Genomic DNA, 25,465 nt, shown 5'->3' on the forward strand with positions numbered 1-25,465 from the left:
TAACTGCAACTTGAATCTCTGACCCAGAGTTCAAGCTCACTGCTGTAATATATATATATATATATATATCATAATAATCTGACAATACATATAATATTGGCCATATTATATTTACATTACCACAGTGAGATGACTTTAGTCCCATGATTTTGGCCCGATCCGCCATTTTGGGGGTCGAAACAAAGCGCAAGCGAAAAAGGAGCGAAGGCACACAGAACAGCCATGGTTCGTTCTTGCTGTGTGGTCCGCTGCAATGTTCGATCGCACGACCGGCAAGAGAATAAGCTCGAAAAGGGTTTGTCTTTTCATTCTTCCCCAACCTGGAAGCAACACGAGGCAGCTCGTGTATCGATGTTACCAAACGAAGGCGTCCAGCCTGGATAGCAGCTGTGAGACGAGCTGAAGTGCAGTTCTCTTCCATCTCCAAATATCTGTTGGTGCTCCGGACATTTTCATTCCGGTAAGTTCTAAATATGTTCATATCTTTATAGCCTATTAGTTTTATTTTCTATGCGCTCTGAGCTCATAGCAAATTAGAACAAACATCCTACTGAGTGATTTTGCAGAACTACCTTCTATTTATAGAGTTGCTAATTATTTGGCATTATTGCAGCAAACCAGCCGATGAAATGGATGAAACATCGTGACTGAGTTCCAGCGCTACACGAGGGACCTGCTTCAAACATACCACCATGCCAATCAGATTACTTCTTCCATGTGAGGGTGAAGAGGTGACCCTTCTGGATAAGATGGTGAAGGTTTGCTGCGTTTGGTGAACAGTGATAATAAAACCAGGGAAAATGAAACCTGCTCCTGTTAAATATTCTTTAGTCTTTTGCTGTATAAATAGCTGTATTTTTTCAAAAGACACAGTAAATAAAGTAATGTTAGTAGTGGGTGATATCATGTAAACACTGTCATGATTTTGTGTAAACATTTTGTCATTTGTAAACTATAAATGACATCATCATTGTAACTGATGTGATGTTCTATGAAGTGGTTTTAATTTTAAAAAAAGAGGCAAAAATTAGTTTGTTTCTTTATTCAACTTTTGAACAGTGGGACTCAGTCAGTACATATTCAGTAAATGCAAATTATTTACACGGCAGTGCACTACAGGCATAAATCTAGACCCCTAGATAAAACATGATGGCATTATAGCAGTGACGACTCCTCCACAGTAGCAGGTGGGGTTTTTCTTTTTTGAGGACGGCTCCTTTTACCTGTCACTACAGATGGTCTGTGAATGTTTTGATCAAGAGCCTTTTTTGGGCAGCTGAAGAGGAGAAGTCTATCTTATGGCCAACCTCTGGCTGTATCTTGGTCACATTACCCAGCAAAACCCAGTATGCAGGTTCATCTGTAACAGTCCTTGTGCCACGGATCAACACTGTTGCTTCTACTTTAAACAGAAGAGCAGTGACGTGGGTGCAGGTCTCTGCGACTCCGGCCATGCAGGTGCAGCGGGCGGCTTCAACCTTCCCTGTGATGCTCACAGTGACCCATGGCTGCAATGCTGGTTCATTCAGTCTTTGAGAGTGCAGGACCTGAAACACACACAGACAAAGTTCATTTAAAGACAAGAACTATGAGCCAAGGCCGACACAAATGTGTTTAATCTACTTTATCATAAATGTAACAAAGTGTTTAGAAAGTTAGCACATACATGTCATTTTTCATTTCTTTATGTGTCCATCGCTGCAGGTTATAGTGTAAACCTGCCTGTTCTCTGTCAGAAACCTGCCTGCAGAAAATGAACCTAAAGTATGTAATGCAAGGATGCCATCACTGTAGAGATGGAGAAAGCATAAAGTGACAATTATGAACCACTTAATATGATAAGGAGATTCTGCAGGTCATTAATCAATGTATAAAACTAAAATAAAATGTATTTTTAGTGACTCAAGATACAAATATTGACGCAAGATGTATAATTAGAATTATTTATAATAAACATTAATAAATCATTGCAATTTCTTTAACCATAAAGAATAACTAAATCCTTCAGGACAGTGTCTCATCAATGCACTGAACTCACTATGTTATCCACCTAACAGTCTCCACATGTTCTCACTGTAATTTCCCCTCATGAATGAATTTATGCTGCACTAATGTGAATGTTCGGATGGAAATCAAACGCATTTCACTCGCAGTACTCGAGCTGACTTACCTTTGTTTGAATGACGACTTGTACGCGCTGACTCCACAGATAAGGTACGAGAATATGTCAGGCTACGTCAATAGCGGTTGGTCTTCAGGGTTTTTACTCCACGGCCGTATTTCATACGGGTCCACATTTCCAATGCAGGCTATTTTCTGCAAGTACCGCCGCTTCGCCTCTGAACGAAATCGGTCTCTATGCAGTCCGTTCTCTTTTGAGCTGCTTTTAAGCATCTTGTAATCGTCGTTCCAACACAGTGTGTTTGTTTTGACTCATAGACCCCGAAAATGCCGCTGCGCTCCCACAATGCATTTAATTAATCCAGGACAAACTGAAAGCACAAAGGTGTCTGTATGTCTGCGTCTCCTAATACTCAAATCTAAACCAAAGATGGAGGGCTCACTGTTCCTTCTGAAATGAAAGTGTCGTGTAAGTATTAGGTATTTTATTCTACTCACTTTAAAGTGTTTATTAAAACTGAGAAACTGGGACTTTTCCCGACTCTGGACTCTTTCGATGCACATTTTGACAAAATGTGACGAAAGAGAGCCGAGTTTCCTGTTGTTTTAGTTTCATGTTTGTAATTTCAGCTCTCTGGTTAACTTACAGCACCAGCAGTACTTGATTAGGTTTAGCAGTAAGTCCCACAACAAACCTGTGGCTTTGCAGTGTCAGAGCAGACACTGTTGCCCAAACACTGCAGGACTCAAAGTCTACTGGACAGAAACATACAGGAGATACCTGCTCACTAAAATGTGACAATAAGAGTCACGGCTCTGGGTCAGTGTTTTGAGTTCTCGTGTTTGGTTTAATGTTGATTGTATTCTTATTCGGATGCATTGTTGACCATTATTACAGGTTTCTGCTTATTCACGTTTAAGGATTTGTTCCTTGGTTGTGTCTCATGTTTTTATAGTTCGAGTTTCATGTGTTATATTCTGTCTGCGTCCTTGTTTAGTGGTTTCTTGTTTCCTGTTTTATTGTGAAGGTCTGTGTCTCATGTGATTCAGCTCTGCTGCTCCCCTGTCTCGTTAGTCCAGTTTCTCCCAGCTGTGTCTCCCTCCTGTTGCTCACTCCCTGATTACCACCCTGTGTATATTGGCCCTGTGTTTTCCTCAGATCCTGCCTGTGTGCTCCTGTTTCTGTTTCGTGGCAGCAATAAAAGCTGTGGTTTTCAGTCACATTTCCCTCAGAGTCCTGCATTTGGATCCACATCTGCACCTGCCCGCACACACAGCCCTGACAGTAAGACTTTATTCGTACCATGACATGTTCCAAACATTGGACTGGTGTCAGCACATATCTAACTTTTCAGGTTTTCTGTTTTTCACGCACCTTAGAAGATTAGGTGCTAGGACTCTGATTTTACAAGCACACACCAGATTGTTATGTCGACATCTTCAGGCTTATTTGTTTAATTTTGATTGAACCCTTTCCAGAGAAAATGAAACTGAGATAAAGAACGCTCAGTTCAGCTTTTGGCTTGTCAGATACAGACCTCGCGTCGACTACAGTATCCAAACTCTTTGCTTTTACTGCTCCAGGTACATCATCTTGTCCTACTGGAGATGTCTCGGGTGGTAGTAAAATTAACTATTCATGTAGCACTTTTTTACACAATGTTTAACAGTTTGGATTTTAAAAATGTGCAGATGCAAACCTTCATTCATTACTACCCACTCCTGCACACATACAAGGCCGATGGGCAAAAGATTCAAGAGAAGCTGAACCATGGAAATGAGTTTTGAAGCTGCAGCAAGCTGCTCCAAAGTTTAGACACGACAGCCTCTGGAGCGTGATCACCTCTGGTTTAAAACAAGACAGTGGCTCAGTGCAGAGACCCTGATCAGATCATCAGAGAGGCCAGCTGCAGTCAGAAGGGCTCATTAGCTGTACACAGAGCAGCATGTCAGGCCTCATCAATACGACTTTTAAATGAAGGAAATAAAATGATAGTATTTCAATCAGTACAGAGGCCTTTTCTCTGCATGAACATCGTCTCCATCTTTTATCAGCAGCACTAAATCAAGCACACAGTGTTTTATTCACTGGTGTTTGTTTATTGTGGGACAATACTATGAGTCTGCAACAAAGACCGGACTGACACAACATTTACACCTTATTTGTCGCTGCTGTTATCTTATGAGTGATAAGCAACAGATAAGGAGCACATAAAGCAGCAGGCAGGCCATTTATGACTTTTTCCACCACGTTCTTCTTTCACAAGTTACAAATCTAGTTTATCATCATTAGAAACAGCTTGTCTTTCAGTACAATTATGATATAAATGACTGGACATTCAACGACATTTGAAACAAGCAGAACACATCACTGCTTAGCACAGTTTGAGAAATACCGTGGACGCATGTGTGAGGAAATCAAACCTTCTTGACTTGACGATTAAAACAAACCACAACGCCGATTCCACAGACGTTCACATGCTGTGTGAAATGGAAATGAAAAATAAACCCGTTTTATTTACAATGGAAGACATGTCGAATGTTTATGTCCCATTTTAACAAGATCACAGGGTCATTTGGAATTTGCTGGAAGGAAAACATCTTTAAAAGTTGTTACAAGGCCACGTTTACCAGTGCGTAGCGTTCTTTTAACAGCAGTCAGGAAACATCTGTGAACTGATTCAGATCAGCACACAGGCCCTTCTGCTGTGAGGCCCAGTTCACATTGTCCTGCTGAAATGCACCAATCAGGAGCATGAAGTGCAATGATTTCTTTCTACGTGGTGGGACGAATATTCAGCGTCTTTAATGACTGAAAAACAAGAAACAGGTGCAGAAAGGTTTTGTGGTGTTTTTTACTCATGTACATCAGCTGTGTCGTACTTTCTAAAATATCGCCTTAAAACTCTTTGCACCCGTTATGTGAATTTATAATGTTCACAACCGATGTGGTCATTGGTTGTGAACTTAAACAACCAACGGCGACTCTTCAGTTTTGTCTCCTGATAGAAATAAGGCCCAAAGAGTGGAAAGTGATTGTAATTCAGAGGGTTTTGACCACTGCACTGTGGCTGATCATTCAGCATGATGTGGCATAACAAAGACTGGACTGAGCCATGTTGGTCATGCACACATTCATGAAGAAAAACGGTTTCATTGTAATTTCTAACCCAGTTTATAATGACTCTCCATCCCTGCTGACTTAAAGCTGCACACATGTGAACATGTTTAACTTTAATGCCACAGTGTGGGCGTGGTTTAACTTTTTAGATACTGACAAACCTGCTTCCTGCAGCACACACACCAGGTGCACAACGGCACAAACAACCTTTAAAGCCGTGTCCCCTCCTAACATGCTACTTGAGTTTTATCCTATCCTGTTTGTGCTGTCCACATCCTCGAGCTACTAAAAGTTGCAGGTTATCAGTGAGAACAAAGGTCAAGGGTACGTCAGACATCCAGCATTTGTAATCCTACTTGAAAGAATGACATCATCGTCACTGCTGTTAATAATTACAGTTGTGATAAGTGGGAGAGATGGTATTTATTGGTGGCACGAGCGTCTGAGACCCCAGTTGATTTCCAGGATCTGGAGCAGGAGGAAGAGATGGCGGAAGCTTCGACACAGACTGGGACGCTCTCAGGTATGTAGGACGAGCTGCTCTGCATATACGTACGTGTTGGAAAGTAAAGAGGGAGCTGTGGGGAAGTGAGGACTGCTAACACTCAAACCAAACTTCTCTGGTGTTTCTTCAACCTGACAATCTCACCCTCTGGGACGACGCACGCTCTGACCTGCCTTATGTGCTCTGTCTTGTATTTGGGGGTCTGGACCTTTGCTGTTTTCTGTTAATGTGCTTTGATAAGTGATGTTCAAAGGAAGGACGGGATCCTTTTGCTAACCTGATGTGATTAATGGACCTCAGAGCCACACAGAGAGGAAGCAGCAAAGGAGATGATGATGCGCCCGGCAGCTCAGCAGTACGTAGTGACCAGGCCGCTGTACTCGGAGGAGTCCTTCGCTCAGGACCATGAAAAGATCTACAGGCACCGCAAAACTATGCTGGACCACATCAAGCAATATTTCACGTAAGCAACATGTTTGCTGTGTTTTCTGTTTGGTTCCTGTGATCACTGGATGCAAACCTACGTTCCAAACGACGACTCTGCAAAGGTTTGATGAACTGTGGTGATTCAGCAGCAGCTGCTCTCATTTCCATCAACAAAGGTTCAAGCTTGTTTGGCTCAGTTTACACAGGTTACGTTTATAGTGATTAAGGTCTGACGAGACACTTTACCTGATACAAAAACATTATGTGTTATGTAAGACAAGTATTAAGTTTAATTTTGAGATTGAATTCAATTCAAATGTATTTGTATAGCACAGCAACAACAGTCGCCTCAAGGCGCTTCATCTCTATTAGATTAAAGTCAACATTTTGAGATTAAACATGAAATAGTATTTTGAGGGAAACGGTGGGAATGTGGAGACTCGCAGCTCCTCTAACATCTACAAAATGTCTTGTGAAAGAACTTGATCAGCTGTCTTATCGTGTCTTGTGTTACAACATGCATCTTCTTTATTGCACGAGGGTGTAACCACCGCTATCATCGGTCCACTGTCACCTGTTTCGTTTTCTTCCAAGTTTGTGTGTTTTTCCCTTCCGAGCTTTTTCCTGCGCCATCACCACACAGTGTTCATGTGCTAACAGAGACGTGCGATTTCACTCTCAGTGATACTGTCTACAGTATACATTTTGCCGAGGGTGGAGGGCAGCTTGTCTTGAAACAACCACATTTCACCATTTTATCTCAAAATAGATTTTCATCTTTAAACTCGAAATGATCACTAATCTTTTTTCTTAATGTGGCCCTAATCCTGCTGTTTGCTGTGTTTGTCTATCTTTATATTAATGGTGCTTTAATGCTTTGATACTCAGCGTGACGTTAGACTACACAGGTACACAATATCAATTTTACTGTAGTTTCAAGTCTGAACATTTTTGAAAAATCCAGATTCTTATTATTTTGACCCTACACGCACACGCACAGGCAGCGTTAGTCCAGTTTCATCACCGACACCGGATTGGCTAATCGAGCCTCTTACCGCAGCCGGGCCCTCCCCTCTGTGCGCACACACGAGAGGCGAGAAAGTTGAGCAGAAAAGCAAAGAGAGAAAAACTAAGTAAAAATAGATAAAGCAGAATGTGTGAGATTACCGGACATGTCAGCTGTCGGTGCTGCTGCACCAGCAACACGCAGCCCTCGCAGCCTCTGGTTGACAGCACGAGTTTTAAACAGAGTTACATCCGTACATGATGCATCCATGACAGTCTCTCACTCCCTTTATATAGAAATACATTATGTGTTTATTGGGTGATCACGTCGGGCCAGTCGGACCAAATATGTCACGGTCGATGTTTTTGTCCCAGTCCAGCCGCGACGCAGATCAGCACTCGTCTGACATTAAGATTGTCACTGATGTCTAAAACGTTAAAAATGAGATGTAGCGGGTGTTTTGGTGAAACGCTGGCAGGCCTGTGCTTTCTACAGGATAATGTGGGTGTAACTATGTGGATGGATTTATCTTAAGACAGCGCAGATCTAAATAAAAATAATGTGTTCACTTTATATAGTTATTAGTATTTCTGTGATATTAACTAATTCAAAAGTCGTAATTGGGCAGGGTGGAGCTCATTGAAGACGTTTCTCCTGCTGTGCAGAATATATTTTTCATATCTTTAAAAAGAACAAACAAACGCAGGACTTAAACTGATCGATGTTTGTACACTTTAATCAGTTTAAATAATCTTGTGAAGCATAAATGTAAAAAGTGGTTGCTCTGGTTTTGGTTCATTATCGTTTCAGATGTGACGCGAAACGAGCCAAGAGCACGGCTCTGTCTCTTCTCCCAGTCATCGGCTGGATGAAAGCGTACCGATTCAAAGAATGGCTGCTGGGTGACATCGTGTCCGGTGTCAGCACTGGACTGGTGGCTGTGCTGCAAGGTGAGTATCACAGAAAGTTACAGCCTCTGAACTCTGTGAAGTAATGATAACAATAATGACTGTGCAGCTTGGGCCCTATCTGACTAACTGTGATAACCTGTGATAACAGACAGCTGTGAGAACCTCTGCGCTCTTATCTGAGCTGTTTAAACGATAGTGAGTGTGCTTAACAGCAGCTTGGAAATGAGGAAATAACCATTTCATCGCTTGATGATTTTGCTCATTTTAATGGAGACACAATATCATCTAAAACATTCAGAAAAAGGAAAACATTAAATTTATAGATCAATTTGCATGTTGGTGCAGCCCTTTGAAACCTTTAGCAGCTTTCTTTTAATTGGCTGCTCCTCAGCAGCAGGTGAGTGGAGGTGACATCGTAACAGTATAGATGTAAAAAGAAATTAGGAGGACGGGTTCTTTAACCTTTGTGTACTTTACTTACTTATTGAGAGCCCAGAGATTTACTCAACTGGTGTTTCTGTCTTGCAGGGCTGGCCTACTGTTTGTTGGCCTCTCTGCCACCCTGGTATGGGCTCTTCTCCGCCTTCTTCCCTGTTATCATCTACTTTTTCCTCGGCACCTCCAGACACATCTCAGTGGGTAAGGCCATCGTCCATTTCTATGTAGCTGCTCTCTAAATGTTAGAGTGTAAGTATATCTGCCATCCTCCTGTCTCCCCGAAGGTCCGTTTCCAGTGCTCTGTCTGATGATTGGCTCGGCGGTCACCAGGCTGGTCCCAGACGAGGGGCCGGCGTTCAACATCACGGGGTTTGAAGGCCTGACCAGAGACGAGCAGAGAGTGCTGGTGGCCTCTTCTGTCACCTTCCTTGCCGGCGTCATGCAGGTGAATCGGCTCGCCACAGCCAATAAGTTGCTCTAGTCGACACTGAGTCACCTTGTCAACAAGCATGCTTTCTGAGGATCAAACACAAACCTGTAGGATCTCAAACATACGTTTGTGATGTGGAAACAACAAAAAGCTTTGTGTCCTTGACAGAAAACAGATGTTGTGTTTCGTCCTTCTTAATAAGGCTCCTTGAGAGCCGTTCATCACAACTTCATTTGTGAGCTCTGGCTTTCAAAGGAGCACACTTCGCTCCATCTTTCCATCAAAAAATACTATTGAGCAGCAAATGTAGCATAATAGTGTTAGCATGAAAACACTGACGGACTGAAAAGTAGGTTGACATTTTAAAAGTCATGAGAATATTGACTGTACTCTCACATTTATCCGTTTAAGGCGAAGGTTAGCTGGACGCACCAAGAAGGCTGTGCTCTTTTTTTGGAATAGGTGAAACAAACCTAAATCCCAGTCAGTGAGCATGAGAGGCGCTCATAGATGGACTTACTACGTTTGGGTTTGTTAGCTTTGGACTGAGGTGGGATAAGATGAGCTCCATACAAGAGCAGTTATTACCTGCAGCGAGAGTCACAGAGCAATGAGGATATATGATCATGTCATATTTGACCTAGAATCTCACTCTTACATTTCACGTCCGCCTTTCTTTCAAGTCTTTAGAGAAAGTGATGGCAGGAACAATAAGCAGCCCAGTTACAGTAGTTAGAAAGTAGTTATGTAATAAACTCAAGTTATTCATGTTACTCCTGCGCAACAATTGTGTAATCAAAGACAGGATCTGTCATGCTACACAAAATCAGATTTTTCACTGCACTACAAACTACAGTTATAAATGAAAAATACAGCATTATTCTCTTGAAAGCAAACTGCCCAGAGAGTGAGCAGGCAGAGGCTCGCACTCCCTCGCTGTTTCCTGCTGTGTGCTCTGACAGCTGTGCTTTAGGGAAAGTTATATGTAAAGTATGATGCTTAGTAGATCACTTCATCAATTATGTGATTTACAGAAAACTGGCAGTTGCTTTTATAACTGTTGAGAGGACTGCAGTTGACAATGTAAACATTCATTGGTCCCACGTGGACTCTTATCGGTACTTTAAGGGTATTTTTGTAATACTAATCACACAGAGAGGTACTTTTACTGTGTTTAGCTATTTATGTTATGGATGTGAATACCAGATCATGACATATATGCTGCTGTCTGCTAATCAAAGCAGCACATTCAGATGAACAGCTGTTGTTAACCTTGATGTAGTCGTACACAGAGGGACGTCACAGGGTTTTCATTCCTAAAAGAAATTCAAAAAACCGTTTTTCTTTTTCTGGTAACTCGCAGTTTAATAATACACTATTTTGTTTATCATGTTGGGTTTTTCAGCCTCAATGACTGAATCTGTTTGTGACTCCTGTCTCTGGCAGCTTGCGATGGGCGTTCTGCAGGTGGGCTTCGTTGTCATGTACCTTTCCGACACACTTGTGTCAGGTTTCACCACAGCTGCTGCGATCCACATTCTGGTGTCGCAGCTCAAGTTTGTGTTGGGGCTGGAAGTTCCAGGGATCAGCGGGCCTCTGTCACTCATATATGTAAGTACAGGCCAGCTTGAAGCTTGCTCTGTTCATCCAACAGGTTGTTCATCTGCTGGTTTCATTCTTCAGACCTTGGAGATCATCTTTAACAAGATCACCTCCACCAATGTGTGTGATGTGGTGATCTCCATCGTGATCATGGTGGTGGTGTTCATCGTAAAGGAGATAAATGAGCGATTTAAATCCAAGCTGCCTGTGCCGATCCCCATAGAGGTCGTCATGGTGAGCAACACTGCACGACTCCTGACATTTTTGCATCTCTTTGAAGGCTTGTTGGTTCCACAAACAACAACACTGATATTTATTAGGCTGGTTTTGGCTCTTCACTGTAACGACTGCACTCAGCAGGTGAATAACACTCATTAAAGTGAGTAATGTTCATTTATGGGCCGGAAAAATATTTCAGCGAGAGATACTGGTCACAGGTTGACACCTGCAGTTAATAAATGCTCTCTGACTTTTGTATTTAAAAGAGTAAATAGCTGTGAATAATCATTTGTCATTTCTTTCACAGACTGTTATTGCATGTGGAGTTTCATATGCATTCGACTTTAAGACAAGATATGGCATTGATGTTGTTGGTTATATACCAAAAGGGTAAGAATACATCAAGCTCACAGTGAAACCTGTCGATTGTTTTATCTTTGCTGGAAAAGAGTCAGAACATCAGCAGCAGGAGTTATCAATGACAAACTTCCCCTGTAATATTATACTGTGGTTTTAATATCCTGACACTGTGCATAACTCACAAGTACATAAGACGTTTATAAGGTGATAATAGCTAAAAGCTAACAGTTTGTTTTGGAGCCTGTAAAAGTGTGAAATCAGAAAGGCAGTCAAAGAGAGGTCAAACCACTTCCACAACATCATAGTTCTAAAATGCAACATGCAAACTTTACACGTGTTATGTCTCTTTCTGCTTTGGCCAAAGTTAAATATGTTTTTGATTTGAGGACCCAAACGCAGACTCGTGGAGGCGAGACAGAAACTCAACAGGTAGCTTTATTGCTGAACATCAGAAAATACAAAAATAACTAAACTTGTAATGGAACTAAACAGGCTTAAACACACAGCACAACGTCCAGAGAAGAGGAAACACACAGTGAACACAGCCGAGACAAGTCAGACATGAACACGAGAGAGAGACACAGAGGACAAAGACACAAGGGGAACCGAATAGTCTGAGAACTAAACAAGAACACTCAGAATAACTACGACCATGAATGACCCTGAACATCAGCCATAATACAAAATATTACCAGAATACAAGAAGGTCAAAATGCTGGGTCACAGTGACCCAGAACCATCAGCCTGTATTTTGAAACAGTAACATAATGTTACGCTTTAGCTAAGGGTTCTGGCTCTGAATTGTTCCTCTTATCACTTGTGGCTGATCCACCTGAGCGTGTCCATGTTTAGAGGCACAATGATCTGACAGACTTGTACCGTTTCAGGTACGAGGCGCCAGTCGCCCCAAACCCGCAGATCTTCCAAGAAACGGCAGTGGAAGCGTTTCCTATAGCCATCGTGGGTTTTGCTGTGGCCTTCTCTGTGGCCAAGGTTTATTCTATAAAACACGATTACACCATAGATGGAAACCAGGTGGGTAACAACTCAGCCACATGTAGGTTAACGTCGCGTCAGGACGTCAGTGTGATTTCTTATCTCTGTGACCCGGCTACAGGAGCTGATAGCCTTTGGAGTCAGCAACATCTTTGGAGCTTCCTTCAGGTCTTTTGCAGCGAGTACAGCTCTTTCTAGGAGTGCAGTTCAGGAGAGCACAGGAGGGAAAACTCAGGTAAACTAAGCTGATCCCGGATCTGTCCATGTCAGGCAGGGTTTTCTGTATTATTGTAGGGTCGACCTTACAGTACAAAGCACCGTGAGGTGACTGTTGTTGTGATTTGGTGCTGTATAAATAAAGCTGTATTGAATAATATTGAAACTGAAGTCCAGTTTCGTGACACAAACGTTTGAAGTATCTTTACAATGAAAATCTTTATAATGAAATCTTTGCTTTTTCACTACAATTCATTTGTTGAATCCCTGGAAAACATTTAAATATGACCAACTGCATGAGATCCGGTCACAGAATCTGTCATTCTCTTCTGTTTATACACGTTCATAGAGACTCTGTGATTAACTGCAAATGAATTGACAGCAGTTCCTGTGACACTGCGGCTCGTCGCTCTGACATACAGTCGCACAAATGCATTAAATTCACAGCGAGTGACCAATAGAAAGGCCAGCCAACAGTGACCTCTAGTGTTTAGAGGAGAAAGTGTATCAATCAACTGATCTGATAAAGTCCTTTTTAAATCAGCACAAACAGAATCTGATTTCCATCATGTTGGTTTTTCAATCCTCTGCCTCTTCTGTCGTTTCCAGGTAGCTGGTTTACTGTCAGCTGTCATAGTGATGATCGTCACATTGGCTATTGGATTCCTACTGGAGCCCCTACCAAAGGTATGTACCCCTCCCTGTGCCTCTGACATGCTGTCTATACTCTGAAAGCCGATCTCTGGCCCTCTGCTTTAACAGTCCGTGCTGGGCGCCGTGATCATCGTCAACCTGAAGGGCAGTCTGATGCAGTTCAGAGAGATCCCATATCTGTGGAGGAGGGACAAAGCCGACTGTGTAAGACCTCACAAACTTTCAGTACTCTTAAAGACCATGTTTATATGTTGTAAGAAAGGACACGTGGCCTCCTTGTTAGTAAACAACATGTTTCTTACCACAACAAGGTGGTGTGGCTGGCTAGCTGCATCGGTGCCTTCTTGCTGGGGCTGGATCTGGGACTGGCTGTCGGCCTCGGTGTGGAGCTGATCAGTGTCATCCTCAGGACTCAGTTGTGAGTATTTGGTGTACAATGTGATCATGTAACTGATTACTGTTGTTCTTTCATCACGCTATTGTCACGAGGTTCAAAGTGATGGCTTTTCTTCTGTCAGCTGTTAGATAAATGACCCCGACAGCGAGTACAAACACGTGACGCTGATTCTTGTAAATGATACAGTAGTTTACATCAAACCTGTCATCGTTGTATCATCATCATTGTGAGCGTGTTAGCATGTCATGTTTGCTTGTTTGCTTCAGTCCTCGCTGCAGTCTGCTGGCCAACATCAGGGGCACCGATATCTACAAAGACCGAAAGGACTACATCAGCGTGAGTTAGCGTGTGGCCCCTCAGGTGGCTTCAGTTTACCTTTCAAATATTTACACAGCTGTTGGGATATTATCTCAGGCATTTGGATTAGTTCTACAGGCCACAACAAAATGTATGGTTTTGTAATTATACAAATTAAAATAATGATCAAACTAGAGGTGAAAACCTGTGACCAGGTCTTTTAAGTAGGCTATTAAAGAATAAAATACAGAGGGTCATGATTTTATGATGAACACAGTGAGTCCTTCCTTACTCTGAATGAATGTTTATGTAAAGGACAAATGCACATTTGTAATGTGCAAAGGCTTTTATTAGAGGCTATGATGCACGTAGAGCAATCAGCTCACTTACAAAATGTACATACTCAGCAAGTTTCATGTGATTTCAAGATCTATAAGAGTCAGAGAAAGCAGTGGCGATTAAAGGTGCTGAGAGAGACTTTACCCTCATTTACACTGTATCTGTGAATGAGTGTTGTTTTTAAATATAACGTAAAGGATACGTAATAACTAAGCACTTGACTGTCTTGAAAATGACCAATACAAAAGCAGCGGTATTACTAATTACAACTAAAAAACAACAAACTTTTCACAGGAAGTGCTTATGCCTTATTATCTCATAGCCAGCCTGCTAGGAGACATTGCAGTTACATTCCCTCAGAGTGTGTCAGGGCCAGGCAGGCCGGCGTGTTTGCGGTGTGGAGCCAAAAGCAGGCACGGGAGAGAGAACGAGCTGTAACAAAAGGCGAGGCTTTTATTGAGGCTGATAGCCAAAACAGAAAACAAGGCAAAGCAAAACTAAACTCAATGAAACACCTGACCTGACAAGATAAACAGACGACCCGACAATGAACACAGAGAGACAGAGGACTTAAATACACAGAAGGGTAATGAGGGAAGTAGAAACACCTGGAAACACAGCTGAACGCCACAGGAAGACTAAACTAAACACACTGAACATGGAACACAAGACTAAATAAAACAGGAACAAGGAAAGGACGTACACCTGACAACACGGAGCACCAGGAGAACCTACATAGACAGTAATGACCCATAAAGGAAACACAAACCTGACTAAAAACTCAACCAAGAGAAACTAATAATCATACTAGAACTTAACACATCTCACAAGTAATACAAAATAAGTCAACTACACCCTTAACTTTAAAATGACACATGAGTTTAACATGAGTTTAACATAGGAAAGCAACCTCACCAAATAAACTCAAAGATGCTGGGACCCACCTGACCGAGTGCAGAGCGCCCCGATCGAAAAATCCATGGAGTCCCCCTTCATCTGCTCTTGCTCTTGAGTATTTCCAAGTTTGGATATTTATGTCCTCCAATAATGCAGAAGCAAGGTCTTTTTGTGGATGCTTTGATACTAAATGTACCTGACAGTTTACCAGCTGATTTTCAAATTGAGATTTGAACAACTAGTCATTGATTTTGATTTTGCAGTACTTTAAAACTCTTTGCAGATATACGAGCCAGAAGGAGTGAAGATCTTCAGGATCCCATCTCCAATCTTCTTTGCCAACATTGAGTTCTTCAGGAACAAGCTGGTGGAAGCTGTAAGTCACATCTGCCTTTAATGGAGCTGTTAAAGAATAAAAGCATCAGTTTGGATAATTTAGTTTTTAAAAAGCATCATATTCTTCACAGGACAATAAAATAGATGGAGTAAAATCTCATCTCTGATACTATCTCCTATGATTACTTGTGATAAATGACACACTTACTGTATGTCTTCCCAGGTCGGCTTTAACCCATTACGGGTGTTGAGAAAGAGAAATAAAGCAGTGAGGATGATACGGAAACTTCTGAAGAAGGGCAAGTTGCAGTGGACATCTGTGAGTATCTGAGCTTGGTTTGATAGTAACGGCACAAATGTTGCCTGTGTCGACACATTAACAAGGCAACGAAGCCTCATTTACTCATTTTTAATATTAACATTTGCTTCTTGCTCATCTCTTTCAACTCAATTTAGGTAAACACTGTAAATCTGCATGTTTAGAAATGTACAGAAAACAGCAGCTCTCATTTCTAGAAATATAGACACATTTATTAAACCCCCCAAAATATGAGTATCCAGAGTTGGGACCAGGAAGCAGAGTTGCAGTCTTACACGCCTCTCTGCAGCTTCTCTCCTCCTGCTACCCCCCCAAAAATCCATCTCCATAGAGACTGTGTCAGCTTCCAAACAGACAAAAAACAAACTAAAAACCAGCAACAAAACGATTTAGAGCAGGAACACGGATTCTGCACAAAGACGTAAACACAAAGTGCGGAGCCAACGCATCCGAATCAGCGAGCTCACCCGACGGCACGGACACGGTCGGGGCTGAAAGCCGACAGCTCGCTGATTCTGAAGCGTCAGTGGGCGCTTTGTGTTTACGTCCTTTTTGCGCTGATTCTGAAGCTGCAGGTTTGATCTCTTTCCAAACAATATTGACCGAACCAGCAGCCAAAGACGATCCAAACTAGCTTCACATTTCGCTTCACATGAACATTGTCACGAATTTCCTCTGACTTTTGCTGTTTTGCTTCCACCACGATAAAAATCACACTTCATGTAGAGCTCTCTCTAAATCAATAATCAAAACCCACCCCTGCTTATTACCCAGCAGTCTACGGTGTCGGCCGCTGTTTTTGTTTTTAGTTTTTTTTTTTACTTACTTCTGACAAGAAAGCCTCATTTCTGCTGTTCAATACTGAACAAATTTAAACTTTTTGAAATTATGCAAAATTGCAAAATGCTGTGTCTCTAATCAAAGCTCAGTAACTTTGCTCTGCTTCACTTCGTTTTTGACTGCACAATATTTTTAAGGTCATCTGCTATAAAAACCCAGACCAGGAAAATCACCGTCACATTTTTCTGTGTTTTATCTTCAGCTACTTTGACACAAAGGCACCTGCTGTGATGCTCACACCTTTGATAAAGTCTCACAAGTGTCAGGTTTCTTTAATAGATATAAAAATATAGATATATGTACTGATAAGTGATCAGAATTATAATATTTCTGACTGTCTGAGGCAAAAATTTCCCCGATTCAAATCTAATCGTAATCAAATCGATTCTAGAAATCAGTGACGATACCCAGCCCTACAATACAGCATCCACATCTGAACCACAGAGTAAAACAGTGAAATGTGGATTATTAAATATTAGGTCTCTCTCCTCCAAGTCTCTGTTAGTACATGACTTAATAATTGATCAACAAATTGATTTACTCTGCCTTACAGAAACCTGGTTGCAGCAGGATGATTATGTTAGTTTAAATGAATCAACACCCCCGAGTCATTCTAACTACCAGAAACCTCGAAGCACAGGCCGAGGGGGAGGTGTGGCAGCCATTTTTCACACCAGCCTATTAATCAACCAAAGACCCAGACAGACTTTTAATTCATTTGAAAGCCTGATGCTTAGCCTCGTCCACCCCAGCTGTAAAACTCAGAAACCAGTCTTACTTGTTATCATCTACCTGACTCCGTGGTATAATTCCCAAACACGTACCCTAAAGCAGATGACTCGTAATCTGGAGAGGAAATGGCGTGTCACAAATTTAGAGGATCATCATTTAGCCTGGAGAAATAGTTTGCTGCTTTATAAGAAAGCCCTCCGCAAAGCCAGAACATCTTACTATTCATCACTGATTGAAGAAAATAAGAACAACCCCAGGTTTCTCTTCAGCTCTGTAGCCAGGCTGACAAACAGTCAGAGCTCTTGTGAGCCAACCATCCCTTTAACGTTAACTAGTAATGACTTCATGAACTTCTTCACAAATAAAATTTTTATCATTAGAGAAAAAATTACCAGTAATCATCCCACAGATGTAATATCAGAGGTGGGACCAAGTCATTGTTTTGCAAGTCTCAAGTAAGTCTCAAGTCTTTATCCTCAAGTCTCAAGTCAAGTCTCAAGTAATGTCAGGCAAGTCAGAGTCGAGTCTCAAGTCACTGGTGTAAAAGTCCGAGTCAAGTCACAAGTCTGAAACTTTGAATTTCAAGTCCTTTCGAGTCTTTAAAAAAAAAAAAACCGAAAAAATAATGTTGCAGTTATGCTAAATGTAAATATTAGACCATGTAATTTTTTAATCTGTGTTTTTCTCAACACATACAAAATAGTGAACTTAGAAAATATACACAAATTGTGAAATTGCACCTCTTTAAAATGCAGCTCAATTAAACCTAGCTCCAAGAATAATTTTCACCGACAGTTCTGAGATAAGCTGCATGTTATTCTTGGATGCGGTTGTAGGACCGGCTTTAAAATCACATGACAAAAATATCATACATATTAAAAAAAACTGCATCACCAACGTAGCCTGGACAACATTTGCTAGTTAGATGAAGTCAGCTATCTCATCGTAGCATATTTATATGCATATTTATAATCATACGGTTCTTGGAGTGAGTGCATACACTCATGAAGTTTAGTAACTTCAGGTCACTGCAACAAGCCCAGGTACAGTTTACCGACGGATGGGTACAGGACCTTGAAATGCACCGTGTAGAACGAAAGACCATCGTACGTATCATAAGTTTACCAGTCTCACAAATCGTCGTCATAAATACAGATTTGTTAACCGTTTATTAATAGGACCTTTGAGCTCAACGGTAATTAATTAGTAGTGGAAATAATTTCTGGTAGCATCACAGAAATGTAGCAGTGACAATAATACTGTATGCTGTAATCGTACTGGGCAATTAGTGATACAAAAAACCTGTTTTATCCTGTGAATAAAAGTATATGTTTTTGTCAATGTACCATAATAACAGAAGCGAAACACAATATTGTGTCAGGACAATTCACTATTTATGCACAATAAACAAAGGAGCATAGCGCGACAATTTCTGTTCAGCGCCAGACTTGCTTGTAACCTATATCACCAATTATGTTATGAAAATGACGCATTAACTACAACAGCAGACTGACCTTCGTGTAAATGCTTGGAGCAGACTAACCTGTGAGCTGGAGTGTTCTGGGACGTTATATTTGATCTTTGAATGGCTGCAATCCAGTCGCCTCTTTGTTACTTCGGAAACATGGCTCGAACAATTTCTGTTCAACGACGTAATCCGATAACAACCGATCTCTTTACTCGTCGGCTTCCCGTGGCTGTCATGCGACCGGCTATTGCAGTTAATAATACAACAGCTTCTTGACATTTTTGTGTTTCTTTTTATTGCTGTATAACTGATTTTAATTGAAAGCCTGCGTGCGCTAGTACCGCTTGCCACGAGTTCCCAGAATCCTTTGCGGTTCTACCCGTGAATGACGTCACATTTTCAATCTCTATATAATATGCATGTTAAATTTTATATTTGGGGTGAAATATCAAGTCTTTTCAAGTAAACCGGTTCAAGTCCAATTCAAGTCCCAAGTCATTGGTGTAAAAGTCCAAGTCAAGTCACAAGTCTTAGAACATTTTTTCAAGTCAAGTCTAAAGTCATAAAATTTATGACTCGAGTCTGACTCGAGTCCAAGTCATGTGACTCGAGTCCACACCTCTGTGTAATATTATCTACAGCTACTCTTAGTACCATTGATGTTAAGTTAGACTCTTTTTCTCCAATTGATCTTTCTGAGTTAACTTCAATAATTACTTCCTCCAAACCATCAACGTGTCTTTTAGACCCCATTCCTACAAAACTGCTCAAAGAAGTCCTGCCATTAATTAATTCTTCGATCTTAAATATGATCAACCTATCTCTAATGATCAGCTATGTACCACAGGCCTTCAAGCTAGCTGTAGTTAAACCTTTACTCAAAAAGCATCTCTAGACCCAGCAGTCTTAGCTAATTATAGGCCAATCTCCAACCTTCCTTTATATCAAACATCCTTGAAAGAGTAGTTGTCAAACAGCTAACAGATCATCTGCAGAGGTTTATTTGAAGAGTTTCAGTCAGGTTTCAGAGCTCAGCACAGCACAGAAACAGCTTTAGTGAAGGTTACAAATGATCTTCTTATGGCCTCTGACAGTGGACTCATCTCTGTGCTTGTCCTGCTAGACCTCAGTGCAGCGTTCGATACTGTCGACCATAATATCCTATTAGAGCGATTAGAACATGCTGTAGGTATTACAGGTACTGCACTGCAGTGGTTTGTATCATATCTATCTAATAGACTCCAGTTTGTGCATGTAAATGGAGAGTCCTCTTCACACACTGAGGTATTAAAGGACTGTTGTATTGGCAGTGGTATGATATAAAATTGGTGGAGAAAAATGACAGTGTCATTTGTACAACAAACAGTACAAGGTCCAGCATCACTTATCTGAGACATGAGCGATTGCATGAATATGATACGAGGTAGAGCCTGGTGATAAAACAATAAAAATGAATATTGTGCAAAAACGTTCCTCGACTGTGATATAAAATATGTTCAATATAAAGTCAGTAAGCTCATTGCATCCATGTTTCGACGGACAACATGAAAGGCAACAACAATTATACTGAACCAATCGTGTGGTTGGAAGGAGCATAGGAGGAGGAGCTGACAGCAGCACATGCTCTTGCTACACACTATACGTAGGAGTGCGAACGAAAGATAAAACGACGACAAAAATTGTTAACGAAAACTCGACAAACAGCATTAACAAACGAAACAGCCCAGTGGACACAGCGTGTTTAATATTTATACGGCTTTGTAATGTGTGAGTTTGTCTCTGGTTTAAAGCGCGTCTACAACTTCGCTCGATCAGTCACAACATGAGAGTCTTGTGCGAGAGCAGAAAGGCTCATTATGGATTCATCATCTGGAATGTGTTCCCGTGTGGTGAAGTCTGACATAGAAAACATATTTCGCTGTTACAGATCGGCCTCCTGAATACCTCGTGTGGACCCATAAATGAATCAGAGGACGAGAGCAACATGGAAGAGCTGGACCAACTGACTGACTTCAAAGACTTTCCTGCCCGGATCGACTGGAACGCCGAGCTTCCGGCCAACATTGCGGTTCCCAGAGTTGAGATTCACAGCCTGGTCCTGGACTTTGCCGCCGTCTCCTTCTTAGACATCTCTGGACTGAAGGGACTCAGAGCAGTGCGTTTGTATTCATGCAGCAGCAGCAGATGTTTCGCTCTGGCTCTGTTTAATTCATTTCTCTTTGCAGCTGCTGAAAGAGCTGATCCGAGTTGAGGTTGAGGTCTACATTGTGGCCTGTGACCGTAAGTACTAGCGTATTGTCTGTATTAGTTTAGTAATCATGTTAGCCTACCATGCTAACCTAAACACCTGCCACATACTCAGCTGTATGTTTGTCTACCATATTTGGACCTTCTGCTGCAGCTTACATCCTGGAGAAACTCCATGATTGTAGCTTCTTTGATGATGAAGTTCAGTCTTCAATGTTCTACCTGACACTGCATGACGCCATGCTGCACATCCTAGAGAAACATCCGGAGCCTATTCCAAAAAAGTCTGATTATGAGAAGGTAAAGAAGAGCAACAAACACAATATTCAGGGAGTATTTGACATCTTACTGTTGGAAATATGTACACAATACTATTACACACATGTAGGGTTTTTACAGCATAAAGCACCTTGAGGCGACTGTGCTGTGACCATAAATACATTTTAAAAAAGAAACTAAATTGAATCTGACGTTCTTTATGTTGTTTTACAGATAATGACAGGAGTCACTATTCATCATCTGCCCGGCAATTTGAGGAGCAGAGACAGAAATGTAGGTATCAGTCTCAAACTGTGCTTTTCAGTGTTTGTGGTTTTTGAGAAATAACTTTCATCTATTTTACTGGTTACAATACAGAAGCCAAAAGCAGAAAAATAAAATCCGATGATTTATTTCCAACTTCTGAAACGAAAAAACCCCCACAGAATTTTATTATTTCTTTAACTCATTCACTGCCAGCCATTGGCAGTGAATGAGTTAAACCCATTGACTCATTCACTGCCATTGACGGCTATAGACGTCAATGGCAGTGAATGAGTTAAACTTGGTCATTTAAAAAATATATATATAAAAACTCATTTCAGCAGCCTGATGACCAAGACAAGTCTTTGATTTAATAACTGATAAGCTTTCTAACACATGCAGTCCCATGAAAAAGAAAGTTTCCACAGGACTATACAACTACTGTGAAAAACTAAGTACGCCCCAAAACTAATACACAGCCCGAAATAATAGGGGTCCTCAATTTGATGCTGCAAGATAAAGAAGAAAAATCATGGAGGACAACGGTCATGTGATCTGTCAGTGGAAACACATGGGGAAACAGCTGACACCAATGAACATAATGACGTCACAGTGGAAGAGAAAAACTAAACACAGGAACACAAGACCTCTCCAAAATAAAACAGGAAACATAATGAGACACAGAGATGACAACATGAACTTGACAACACAAGACATGCAGACACGAAACACATGACGGGCAAGGGAGACGTAACAGAGGGGTGAAGACACAAAGGGAATCTAATAACAAAGAACTAGAATGACAACCTAATGATAGAAATAAACTTCGAAAAATTAAAGGACTTAAACATAAAAATAAACTCAAAACACTGGGTCACAATGGCCCAGGACTGTGACAGGAAGTCGCTTTGATGACAGATGAGATTGACTGAACGTGACTGAACGTCAGCTCCTTCTTCTCCCACAGGCTTCACCCACACAAACAAAGTTATAACTTCAGAGTGACGATGATGAGGACGACCAAAGACGAGGAAGATGAACCTATCAACCGTGTGTGTGTGTGTGTGTGTGTGTGGCTTTTAATGCAATGCATGAAACTGCATTGATTGTATTGCTTTTTTATCGTATACATCATATAGATTTGTAGACAATTACTGTATAATTTATTTGACATGTTTATTTTCATTTTCATGATGGTGAGGATGAATGTCTTTGCAATGGTAACATTACTTTCAAGAGTTAAAACTGACTGAAATGCTGGAATAAATTTTTTACTCTCTAAATAATGCTGTTTGTTGCCTTTTTTAATCCATTAACTTTGTTACATGTTAACATCAAAAGATAACATGCATTAAAAGTGCAGTGGGCATGGTTATAAGTATCTTAACTGTTACTGTTAGCTTTACTGTTATCCAGAAATGATTAAAGCCACAGTATTGCTCTGGACAACATGCTACTTTTGTTACCATGACTACTGCATACTTTGCCTCAATAAACAAACTCTATAATTTAGCTGTAAATTCTTCATATTGTAACAAAACACATCACAGAAAATTCAATTATTTATATATATTGTCTCCAATTATTTCTATACTTTATCCTCTAAGGACTATCAAAGGTTCACGTTGGTCCTTTTAGCTGTTTCACGTTGTTGATGTTAAATTGAGTTCTAAAATAGGAAATGTAAGAAATATTTCTCTCATTCATCGTTTCTAGAATAACTGTGAAAAGTGAATTTCAGCACATGCAGCAAAGGTTTGTATGGGTGTGTCGCTGAATGAGCAAACGTGAGAAATCCTCGTGCCTGTCATCCTGCAATAACTGCAGGTGAATAAAAATCTGTTTGTGTTAATGATTGATTTGAACAAAGATAAAACCAACAGAGTGACGAGACTGATCTCAGATTAGATACAGCAGACAAAGGTTGTTTGAAGAATCTGTTTTGTTTTTCATTTTGTGACTTTGAGTCTCACATCAAAGGTTCTTTTACATTATTTATTTTACAGTATTATGTAATGAAATCATAGCCGCCGTTTTCAATCTGATTATAATTTATGTATGCTCAAAATATTTTAATTATTCCGTTGTTTGACATTTCGAATGCATTTGTCCCAAATTAAAGATTCTGATGGCAAAAAAGACCAATAAAAATATCAGTTTTAAGTATTTGATATATAAAACTAAAATTTCATGGCAGTTATAAATGTTGAAATTTTGCACCATAAAACTTTTATGCAAACTATTGACAGTCAAGCAGTAATTGTTGTACGAACTGGCTGATTTGAGATGGAATAACCCATGAGAAAAATGTTCAACAAATCAAACAAAAAACAATTAAAATACCTTCCCACATTGAGACAAATCAGCACAGCTAATATCAGATGACATTAAAGTCGTGTAGTATAACAGAGTGTTAAGCTGAGTTGACAGGGGAGCACCTGGGAGTCTCTGTGACACAGACGCACTGAGGTATTGTAAAAAGGTATGAATCTTGTTTTTACTCAACATAATGGAAAGTGTTGTCAATCATAAAAAATGATAATGATAATAATGATGACTCATAAAAGATAATACAGACCGACTCGCTGACCTTCACCTCGCCGGTCTTTTCACAGTTTAACCAGAAAATCCTGGAATGGCTTCTTGCCGCATCAAATAAAATCTCTAATTGTCCTGTTGTAATCTGGCACTAGATAAGACTTTTTAAAGTTATTGATCATACATAAGAGTCATAACAACAAGCAACAAGAAAATGTGCGTCAGCATAATAGAACTTACTTTGATAAAGGATGACATAAGCATCTACTAAACAATGTATGGACAATGAGACAGATGTAGGAGAAACCTACACATGCCTCTCAGCTATAGTCTAACCTCTGAGCAGATGCTAGCATGCTAATAGGCTAACATGGCAGTCTTAAAGTTTGGCTCACATTAGCAAGTTCTGGCTAACTTACACACAGCATTCATATCTAAATTAAACTTAGCACTTCACTAGTGCAGTGTGTTTTTCATAATCTCATTCTGAAACCTGCGTCCTTATTTAGGACGTGCCTTCGCTCAGCTGGCAGAGCTTCCTCCAACCTATGAAGCGCCTTGAGGCGATTTTTGTTGTGATTTGGCGCTATATAAATAAAATTGAATTGAATTGAATTGAATGACCTCTACACAGCTTTTCCCCCTATGCTAACGTACCGCTTTCTGGGTGCATGAAGACATATCAGTGTAGGTATGTGGATCTTATCATTTTCACAAGCAGAGATAAGATTGAATGTTATATAGCTTAACAGTTTCTTTCCACCCACTCTCTGCAGGTTTCTTCCTGTCTTGAGCCTGATGGCTGTGGCGATGGGCCTGGTCACAGATCCTGAGGGTCTTAGTGATGACCACAAAAGAGTCCCAGTGGCCTCCTCTGTGACATTCCTCATGGGGACTTTTTTAATAGATTATGAGCTATGTAAGTAATGTTGCAGGTTTATGGAGGTGTCTTCATAGCAAGTTATTTAACTTTAGGTCTATCGGTTTGCATAGAGGTCTGCCCGCCCCTCATTGAGCCTGGTTCTGCTGGAGGTTTCTTCCTGTTTAAAGGGAGTTTTTCCTTCCCGCTGTCGCCAAGGCACTTGTTCATGGGGTGGGGGTCATAAGATTATTGGGCTTTCTCTGTTTCCTTTGTATTATTGTACGGCAATTGTGATTTGCAAGCAAGCAGGCAATTTATTTATATAGCACTTTCAGAACAACTCTCAGCTGAACACAAAGTGCTGGACACTGGACACGCCAGAAATGATACATTAAATAAGTTAAAATAAATAAATAAATAAAATAAAGATAAAGATAAAAATAAATAAGATGCTAATTAAAATGACATTTAAAATAATAAATTAGCACAAATAGCAAAAAATAAAATAGTATAAAATGATAATTAGAATTACATTTAAAACAATAAAATCAGCACATGACATTAAAACAATAAAATGAGGGTCATACTGTGTCAGCTGAGATGGTCTGGACAGGTTCAGAGGGGGAAAGGGGATGTACTGGGGAAAGAGTGTTGAACGTGGAGCTG

General features: G+C 40.6%; 1 protein-coding gene and 2 long non-coding RNA genes across 3 annotated transcripts; 1 reads left to right on the forward strand and 2 right to left on the reverse strand.

The window, feature by feature from the left end:
- Positions 1-871: 871 nt before the first annotated feature.
- LOC146688698 (uncharacterized) lies at positions 872-2,401 on the reverse strand. Its single transcript, XR_014915933.1, has 2 exons — positions 1,667-2,401; positions 872-1,547 (listed from the first exon to the last, which is right to left on the reverse strand). It is a non-coding gene; the product is annotated as an uncharacterized LOC146688698 (long non-coding RNA).
- Positions 2,402-5,028: 2,627 nt separating this feature from the next.
- Positions 5,029-22,679, forward strand: LOC146688699 (chloride anion exchanger-like). The gene is made up of 20 exons (XM_085436270.1): positions 5,029-6,210; positions 7,990-8,129; positions 8,619-8,729; positions 8,813-8,973; positions 10,405-10,569; positions 10,642-10,794; positions 11,087-11,169; positions 12,027-12,174; positions 12,257-12,370; positions 12,961-13,038; positions 13,114-13,209; positions 13,317-13,423; positions 13,669-13,738; positions 15,219-15,311; positions 15,495-15,590; positions 20,558-20,785; positions 20,856-20,910; positions 21,032-21,177; positions 21,370-21,429; positions 22,367-22,679. The coding sequence occupies exons 1-20, from the start codon at positions 6,077-6,079 to the stop codon at positions 22,391-22,393; spliced, it is 2,265 nt and encodes a 754-aa protein (XP_085292396.1). The 5' UTR covers positions 5,029-6,076; the 3' UTR covers positions 22,394-22,679.
- On the reverse strand, positions 11,557-15,222 carry LOC146688700 (uncharacterized). The gene is made up of 3 exons (XR_014915932.1): positions 14,983-15,222; positions 13,308-13,710; positions 11,557-13,182 (listed from the first exon to the last, which is right to left on the reverse strand). It is a non-coding gene; the product is annotated as an uncharacterized LOC146688700 (long non-coding RNA).
- Positions 22,680-25,465: the final 2,786 nt, after the last annotated feature.

Source organism: Copadichromis virginalis, linkage group LG17 (assembly GCF_057382275.1).
Source record: "Copadichromis virginalis isolate Kocher_CV1m ecotype Utaka linkage group LG17, C_Virginalis_male_GT1.1, whole genome shotgun sequence".
Classification (NCBI taxonomy): Eukaryota; Metazoa; Chordata; class Actinopteri; order Cichliformes; family Cichlidae; genus Copadichromis; species Copadichromis virginalis.

Bases quoted from the DNA above. Each gene is read 5' to 3' on its own strand.
- LOC146688699 (XM_085436270.1), top strand. From the start codon at position 6,077: ATGATGATGCGCCCGGCAGCTCAGCAGTACGTAGTGACCAGGCCGCTG. The intron at 15,312-15,494 runs GTAAGTCACATC...ATGTCTTCCCAG, and splicing joins GGAACAAGCTGGTGGAAGCT to GTCGGCTTTAACCCATTACG. The intron at 20,786-20,855 runs GTGCGTTTGTAT...TTCTCTTTGCAG, and splicing joins GACTGAAGGGACTCAGAGCA to CTGCTGAAAGAGCTGATCCG.